Here is a 9,399-nt window from a genome sequence, read left to right as displayed (position 1 = left end):
ATCATTCAACCTGCTAGAAGCACGGAGGTGGTTCTTGTTACAGTACCTTACCTACTTTTCAGACCCATTGCATTAGAATTAGAGGGTAGGCAGTTCTAGTATTTTGCCCCCTATTCTGCTGCAATTAGAAATGAAAGACACAATCCACTGTAGTAAGGTTATTTGGTTGTCTGACAGTCTTTGCTGCTTCTCAGCCATTGTCATAACTAAGCCATATTTTTCCACCGTAGTGACATTGTAATACACACACACACACACACACACACACACACACACAGATTTGTAGCATCTGTGCCAGAATTTTGTGTGAACATTTGTATATACTAATACAGAAAATTCGCAAATCTTCCAGCAGGCACATTAACCTCTTACAATGTGAAATTTTTTGTAAAACTCTCATGACTGTATTCTGGAAATGTATCTGTAAATGTTTTTTTTTTCCCTCTCCTTCTCGTTTTTCCATAGTGAGGGAGATGTGTGGCTATAGACTGTTTTTTCTATCCATACTTTTTTGCCTAAGATGTGAAATGTGTTCTTGTGTGCAGTGGAAGTCACCCCCAGCCTAGAGTGCAGTTTGTGCAAGGTGACAGTGTGGTCTGTGAAAACTTCTGCAGCTGCTGTCTCCTGTTGGCTGGGTAAATATTAGAAGCTGTGGAAATACATCTTTTGAAGAATGGTGAACATTCACATCGTGCCACTATTGTTCAGTTCCAGAGTAGGCCCTGATTTAATGAAGAATTTTAGACTTAAACCCATCTGTATTTGCTGAAACTATGAAATACATTATTTCAGTGAAAACTATTTCAGTATTCAATCGCTTTACTGAATTGTGGCCTTCAATACTTAAGTGTTTCTTCTGAATATATTTATTTGGAGGATTTACAATCAAGTCTTGAAGAGTTTTACTACATTTAATTTTGTAGACTGTTAAAAACAAATACAATCGTTACTTTTTGTCCTTTTCAAAATAATGTATTCAGTGCTGAATCCCTTTTTGAATGGAAAAGAATGCCTCCGTAGAGACAGATTTCTTGAAAAGTACCGGTCCAAGCTTACGGAAAGGTTTTATGTAAGAATATTTATATTTTTAACCACATCCTTACATTTTGGATCTCTGTCTGCTTTTTCAAACAATGGATGTGTATTTATAGTGTAAATATTCTCACTGAAGCAAACACAATGTGCTGTGCTATTCTCATGTACAATATATAGCGTCTCATGTCCACTTGGATTAGAATGCACAGCTTTTAACACTGCTCGGAGATGACAGTATATCTATAGGGAAGCATTGGCATCCAGAAGGCACGTTTTATAGGCAAAAAATATTAGCAAGACTTAATAAGAAGAAAATAAATACAAACTGCTCCCCCTAATTTTTACTTTTCTGCAGTTTGAAGCTTTTTCCCCTTTTTCCACTGTGCATTTGCCTGAGTCTGTGCATGCACAAATGAGAAGGAAGAAAAGAGCTGACATTATGTTCTGTTATTTCTCCCACTTTGGATATAGTTTTTGTTGAGGACGGTCACTGCTTATGTCTGCTCTTGGTATTTCTCTGTGGTTTCAGGACACATGTAAACCAGCAGAGCCTCTGCAGATGCGGAAATATCTGGAGAAGATTGCTGGGAGTCTCTCGGTCACAGAAAGATACGCTGTCTGTTGAGCTACCTAGTATAGTTTAGGGGGAGAATCTGAATATTGCACATTTCTATTTGATGTAGAATAATATTACTTCTCTCTGCAAGTAATTATGATAGGAGTGTTTATACTGTGTTTAAAATTCTGAAGTTTACTTATTTGTCAAATTTATGTGAGAATTTTAGTAAAACATGTATGTTTTCAGAAATTAACATTCTTCATTTTGTATGCTTCCGAACTATCTCTAACAGAAACCTTGTCAGTTAGAGAATTGCACTGACCTTGCAAAATACCATATGTTGAATGTGCTACTATTCATCTTATAAAAAGTAGTCTTGAATGAAAAGGTATTGTGTGTAGCCTATGGTAACTAAAGGAGTTAAAGAAAACCTTTTTGATTGCAGTGATAGAAATTAAACATTTCAGATAAATTGCTCTCTTTTTGGTTAAGGAGCATTATTTCTTTGTATTATTTCAGATAACAACTGTACAGACATGTGGGTGTGCACATCATGTAAATTCATCTTTTTTTTCAGAATCTGGCTTAAATTCTGAAATCATAGAAAATCAGAGTCCTGGCCATTTGTACATTCTTAACTCTTATATCGCAGTATATATTGGTAAGGGAGTGAACTCAATCGTGTAGTAGTCTCAGCAGAACCTAAGACTCAGAAAGTAAGTGAAAGATGGATTTTTCACCCTAACACTCAGTTTCTTTGCCTTGACAGTTTAATACCGACCTTTCATGTAGTTTTAATGTTTCTTGTGCAGTTTAGCTCCTTTTATTTTTATGGTAAAGTGCAAAAGTACAAGAATAGAGAAAACATGCTGTCGTAAATAAATAAAGGAAAATAAAAGATATGGCAATGGCTCAACTAGTGTTTCTGCTTAAGCAGATATTTAGATGGTTATATATAGCAATAATAAAAATATGTATTTATGTCATTTAGAATTAAGTAAAGAGATGTTAACAGATAATTCACCTGGATTCTTACAAAATGCTGTAAGAAGTATAACAACATTCAGCATCTTACAACAGTTTCTTACATCTGTTTATTAAAAATATTGTGATGTAAAAATTATAGAAAATTGGCATAATTCCACTGAGGTTAGTAAAAAGATAGCTGTTCATAAAAGCTCAGAACGCAGGCCCCCTCGCTTTTCAGCTTCTACTTGGTGACTGTCTGCTGATCGTTACTAAGTGCTTTTTTTTGTGTGTGTGTGTGCATGTGTGTGTGTGGTTTTGTTTTTTTTTATTAAAAATACCAGATGGTAACTGTCCATTTTTGTGCATTTTAGGCCTCAGAGGTTTGTTATTTTTTATTTAAAAGTAATTTCAGAATCAGAAACCATATTATTCTATAACTCTTCTTTACTGTTCTGAAACTTACAAATGTATCATCGTTTGCTGTTAGAAATGACTGAAAACAGGTATGTTTAATGAGAGAGCTAGGGCTCAGGCTGTAGCTCTGGGAGTGAATTCTACTTGCATACCTAGAGTTCAGAACTGCAGCAGTACTACCATGCTCAAATACCTGCAGAGCGTTTCAGCAGCAGCATTACTGCAACACTGGGAAGCTAACTGACTTCTTAGTTCTCTTATTACTTTGGTATTTTGTTCTTCATTTTATGGTGGACTAAATGCATTTTTAAGATTTTTTTTTTTTTTTCAGGTTTTATAATGCTTTTCTGGCATCTTCCTGGCCTTTAGCTCCAGGATTATTTCTATAGTGACTTCTATTGTGCTTGGTACTCCCCAGTCCTTCCAAACATATTAGAAAACTGAGGCTGATACATCTGTAAGGAATTGGGCTCTGCTTTACACTTTTTTAAAAACCAAAAGATCAAATTATCTTCTGAAAAAATTTGACACTTAGGGGACAGATAAAAGGTGCAGTGGGCATCTTAGGGTTCAGCAGTACCCCAATACTAGATGGACTGTTTTGCTACTTTATTTTAAAAGATCAGACTGAAATAGTTAGGGGCTGCATTAAGACTGAATTGCAAAGATGAATTCAGAATGCAGCACTGGACATAATACTGTTACTTTTCTAAAAAAAAAAAAAAATAAAAAAAAATTAAAGAGTGTTCATATTACAGTGAAAGAAGATTCTTTTTATTTTTCAGAAAAGAAGTTTCAGAATATATTAGCAACTGTGTACAAAAAGAAACTCAACTGGTACTTACGCTCCCCCCAATTGAAGAAGACCTCAGCTTTGTTAACATGATAATATGTATTTTCTTCATATCACATAGGAGCAGAAGTGCCAGAAGTGCCTGGCTTGCTTTCAGCATTGTACCATGGAAGGACATAGCCCACATTTCAGCATCACTTGCTGCACAGTTCACCTGACAAGAGGCATTTTTTAATTTGATTACTGAAAATTGTTCACAATCCATGTTTTCTACCTTGACATGCTTATAAATGATCTATATTCCATTATCATTGTGATTTTTTTAAGCTTCTTTTACAAAACTGGAGGGAAATGTGTACAAGTATGTTTTCTGCTTTGCAATAAAAGTGTACATTTATCACTTAGGTACATGTAAGCTACTTCTGTGAATTGGGCCCTTGGAGTAAATGTGTTTTGATGTAATGGCCATCTGCTCATGAATATCATATTTGCTAGTTTAAAAAATAGTTTAATATAGGTAAACACATAGTTTGGTAAGATTATATAGTTTCACCAGGTGGCAATACAATAGCAAAGTTTGATATTTACCACAAGCCAATAGTCAAACTGGGATGGAGGTCTCAAGATTTTTGTTTATTGCTTTTAAAAATTAATCTCCAACATTTACTTTTACTTTCTGACTGCTGTTTTCAAAATGATAAATGCAGAACACATATCAAAGGGAGGCAAAGTATATCCCAGCCATTTTGGAAAATAATCATAGTCTTGCTTCTCTTCTCACCTTGTAAAAAGGAACGCTGTTCTGCTCTCAGATGGACCCAGTGCAGCCAGTGACAAGGAGACCCTGGGACAGCTGACCTGATGCACTTGCCCCTTATAGCTCCCTTAGAGTCAGGTGCCAGTGACACAGAAATGGCCCTTGAAGTTGTAGTGAAAGCCAGCTGATGAGATGGAGTTGGTCAAGCCAGTGGTTCTGAGTGCCTACGTCTGAGGAGCGCAGGTCAGCTGCAACGTGTTGTGCATACATAGTGCAGTAAATATAGCTCAGTGCCAGTCCATTTTTTAAGTTGATAAAAACTGGTTTAGTAGGCTCTTTGTTTGATTTTGGTTTTGATATCATGGTATCTACTGCGGTCCTGGCACATATTTCACTGCTGAAGTCAAAGTTTATTCTTAGATAGCACTAATATCAAACTGTAACCAGGACAGAGTATGTGGATTTATAGGTGGACTGAATGAGTGATGGTGAGTTTGGTTTCTGGATGTATCTTCAAAATTTGTCTTTATGGTTACTGCTTTTAGTACAGAAGACAGCAAGGATGTAAAATGTGCGTGTTTGATAACTTTGTCTTGTTTTCCCCCCCCTCTCCCGTCCTGTATTTTAGCATATGTTCCTGAGGAGGAATTGAAAGCAGCCGAAATAGATGAAGACAGCGTGGAAGATGATGGGCTGTCTCTGGACATCCAGGAGAATGAGTATTTGTGCAATGAAGAAGCAGAGATCAAAGAGGCTCAAAGCTACCAGAACTCCCCAGTCAGCACTGCAACTAATCAGGATGCAGGCTATGGTTCGCCGTTTAGTGAAAACAGCGATCAGCTGGCCCATTTCAAAAGCACTTCCTCTAAAGAAGAGAAAGAGGATCCTCAGTGCACAGACAATGTTTCCTATCCACAGGACAGCCTGGCACAAATAAAAGCTGTGTATGCAAATTTGCTTTCAGAGACATGCTGGTCCAGTTTAGCTTTGGACTTAAAGAAATCCAATCCAACCACCAGCAACAACGGAATCAGCCAGAATGAAAACACCGCCAGTACTGACACCAATACCAATTCCCAGAGTACTAGTACTACCAGTACCAACACTAGTACCAGTACAACTACCAGTAATACTAGTAACAGTAACAGTGGTGGCTCAGGTTATGACTGGCACCAAGCTGCGTTAGCTAAAACTTTGCAGCAGACCTCATCATACGGACTTCTCCCAGAGCCTAGTCTTTTCAGCACAGTACAGCTTTACCGGCAAAACAATAAACTTTATGGGTCTGTGTTCACCGGTGCTAGCAAGTTCCGATGCAAAGACTGCAGTGCAGCCTATGACACACTGGTGGAGCTAACAGTGCACATGAATGAAACTGGACATTACCGTGATGACAACAGAGATAAAGAAGCTGATAAGACCAAACGGTGGTCAAAGCCTAGAAAACGATCACTTATGGAAATGGAAGGCAAAGAGGATGCCCAAAAAGTGCTGAAGTGCATGTACTGTGGGCATTCGTTTGAGTCTTTGCAAGACCTCAGTGTCCATATGATAAAAACAAAGCATTACCAGAAAGTGCCTCTGAAGGAGCCAGTACCAGCCATCACTAAATTGGTCCCTTCTACCAAAAAGCGAGCACTTCAGGACTTAGCTTCACCTTGTTCACCTGAGCCAACAGGGATCACTGCAGAAGCTTCACTGGGGGAGTCTGCAAAGGATCAGAAAACTGCCAACCCCTACGTGACTCCAAACAACCGCTATGGCTATCAAAACGGTGCTAGCTACACTTGGCAGTTTGAGGCACGCAAAGCCCAAATACTGAAATGCATGGAATGTGGAAGTTCCCATGACACTTTGCAGCAGCTCACTGCTCACATGATGGTCACTGGTCATTTCTTGAAGGTGACCAATTCTGCTTCCAAAAAAGGCAAACAGCTAGTATTGGACCCTGTTGTGGAGGAAAAGATACAGTCTATACCTCTTCCACCCACCACCCACACAAGGCTTCCAGCCTCCAACATTAAAAAGCAGCCTGATTCCCCAGCGGGCTCCACAAACTCGGAGGAAAAGAAAGACCTAGAGAAGGAAAAGGTGGTGGTCAGTGAAACAGATAAAAAGATTAAAGAAGAGAATGAGGACTCCACAGAGAAGTTTGAGCCGACAACTTTGTATCAGTACCTCAGAGAGGAGGACCTAGATGATAGTCCTAAAGGCGGAATAGACATATTGAAATCCCTGGAGAACACGGTGACAACGGCAATCAGCAAAGCTCAGAATGGAGCCCCTTCCTGGGGAGGGTATCCCAGTATTCATGCGGCTTACCAGCTCCCAGGAACAGTCAAACCCCTTCAGCCTGCAGTGCAGAGTGTTCAAATGCAGCCGTCTTACGCCAGCAGTGTAAAATCACTGTCATCTGAGCACAATGCGCTCATCCATTCCCCAGGCAATCTCACACCTCCACCTCACAAGAGCAATGTATCAGCTATGGAAGAACTGGTGGAGAAAGTTACAGGTAAAATCAGCGTGAAGAAGGAAGAAAAGCCTTTGGAGAAAGAGAAGAGTTCTCCAGTCAAACCCACGTCACCTGCTGCTAAAGAAAACAAGGACTTCCCAAAAGCAGAAGAAATAAATAACAAACAACAGCAGAAAAAGAGCTCCGAGACAGAAGTTCAGAAGGTCAAAAAGGATAGTCCAGCAGAAGCACATACGCCAAATGGTACAGAGCCGCTTAAAACAAAGGTTGCAAATGGCTGTAACAATTTAGGAATCATCACAGATCATTCACCTGAGCCATCCTTCATTAATCCGTTGAGTGCTTTACAGTCCATTATGAATACCCACTTAGGCAAAATTTCTAAGCCGGTAAGCCCCTCTCTGGACCCTTTGGCCATGCTGTACAAAATTAGCAACAGCATGTTGGACAAACCCATTTACCCAACCACTCCGGTCAAGCAGACTGATGCTATTGACCGGTATTACTATGAGAACAGTGATCAACCTATTGATTTAACCAAGTCCAAAAACAAACCTCTTGTTTCCAGTGTGGCTGACTCTGCCTCGTCCCCGCTAAGGGAGAGTGCCCTGCTGGATATTTCCGATATGGTGAAGAACCTCACAGGGCGTTTGACACCCAAATCTTCAACTCCGTCTACTGTGTCAGAGAAGTCTGATGCTGACGGGAGCAGTTTTGAGGAAGCTCTGGATGAACTGTCACCAGTACACAAGAGGAAGGGCAGACAGTCCAACTGGAACCCTCAGCATCTTCTAATCCTTCAAGCCCAGTTTGCTTCCAGCTTGAGGGAGACCCCAGAAGGCAAATACATTATGTCGGACCTAGGTCCACAAGAGCGGGTACACATCTCTAAGTTTACTGGTCTTTCCATGACCACAATTAGCCACTGGTTGGCCAATGTGAAGTATCAGTTAAGGAGGACAGGTGGAACTAAATTTTTAAAGAACTTGGACACAGGACATCCTGTTTTCTTTTGCAATGATTGTGCCTCTCAGTTCAGGACTGCTTCTACGTACATAAGTCACTTAGAGACACACCTAGGGTTTAGTTTGAAGGATCTGTCAAAGTTACCACTTAATCAGATTCAAGAACAGCAGAATGTTTCAAAAGTCCTCGCAAACAAGACTTTGGGCTCACTTGGAATTGCCGAGGAGGACTTAGGCTCCACATTCCAGTGTAAGCTCTGTAACCGAACTTTTGCAAGCAAGCATGCAGTCAAACTGCACCTTAGTAAAACACATGGCAAGTCCCCAGAGGACCATCTGATCTATGTAACTGAGTTAGAAAAACAATAGCGTCCAGGTAAGCAGCCAGGTATGCAAGTGACCACAGGAACATTGCACTAAACTTCTTCATAGTACTGCACTAGGCCTGACCTGAGCCTCTGAAATCAGTCTTACTTTTGTTGCTGAACTGCCTATCTGGACCTTGGTTTTTCTTACACTTATTTTGTAGTTATATTTATATGCTCTTTGTCTGATCTGTGCATGGTTATTTTTTGTTTCTGTTTTTATTTTTTGTGAGTCAAAGTCTGACCTTTATTTTCAACATCTGTCCTTGATGTTAAGCTATCTTTTGTAGAATATAGTGGGAGACACTATTGAGAGACATTAATTTAGCCGTAAAGAAAGACACAAAGAACAATGATAAAGAGACATCCTAAAATTACAAAGTTGCCATGACAATAAAGGTCACAGAACCTGGTAGTGTCAAGTTTTAACCCTCTGAGAACTGTAATTCTGCATTTCTGTGCCTTTCCCAGTGACTAAATAAGTAAAGAAGGAAAAAATGAAAAAAACAAAAGGCTTAAAGGCATTTCATTCAAATAAAAGCTGTGTCGGAAGCAGAACTTTTTTTTTTTTAAATGAATGAGCTTCTTTTTTTTTTTTTTTTTTTTTTTAATGCAGAACTGGTTTGTGAAGAAATTGTGCATGCAGTCCTTGGAAGAAGGAGAGCTGTGTAGTACTCAAGGGGTTAGGAAGCCACAAGTGTATAAGTTTAATAATAATTTAAAAAAAAAAAAAAAAAAAAAACCAAGTTGACACTATGCCCAAACCCTCTGAATGCTGAGAATTGCCACTTTTTGGCAAAAATGATTTAAAAAGTATGCAAGCTGTTATTTAAAACAAGTGTAAAAATGCTCTTTTCTTTCTTTTTTTTTTTTTTTTTTCCTTTTTTTTTCTGTAAAATACTGCAGTTTCTAGTTATTTACAAATGTTAAGCTTTGGTACAAGCTGACCTTTCTATAGTGTGCTGCATTGGTAAACAAAAACAAAAAAAATGGGGCAAATGTTGGATTCTGTTCCTTGTAAATTGCCAGCATCAGCTTAAAAAAATACATGTTACATATCGTACCATTT

The 9,399-nt window shown here is 39.0% G+C and overlaps 1 protein-coding gene across 1 annotated transcript; it reads left to right on the top strand.

Annotated features, from left to right (window-relative positions):
• The first annotated feature begins 5,005 nt into the window (after positions 1-5,005).
• TSHZ1 (teashirt zinc finger homeobox 1) lies at positions 5,006-8,732 on the top strand. The gene is made up of 2 exons (XM_029086245.1): positions 5,006-5,015; positions 5,156-8,732. Exons 1-2 carry the CDS (start codon positions 5,006-5,008, stop codon positions 8,332-8,334), a joined length of 3,189 nt encoding a protein of 1,062 aa, XP_028942078.1. The 3' UTR covers positions 8,335-8,732.
• The last annotated feature ends 667 nt before the right edge of the window (positions 8,733-9,399 follow it).

The sequence above is a fragment of the Antrostomus carolinensis genome, unplaced genomic scaffold (assembly GCF_000700745.2).
Source record: "Antrostomus carolinensis isolate BGI_N321 unplaced genomic scaffold, ASM70074v2 scaffold8008, whole genome shotgun sequence".
In the NCBI taxonomy this organism is placed as follows: Eukaryota; Metazoa; Chordata; class Aves; order Caprimulgiformes; family Caprimulgidae; genus Antrostomus; species Antrostomus carolinensis.
The sequence above is the reverse complement of the archived record's forward strand: the minus strand, read 5'-3'. Positions and strand labels throughout refer to the sequence as shown.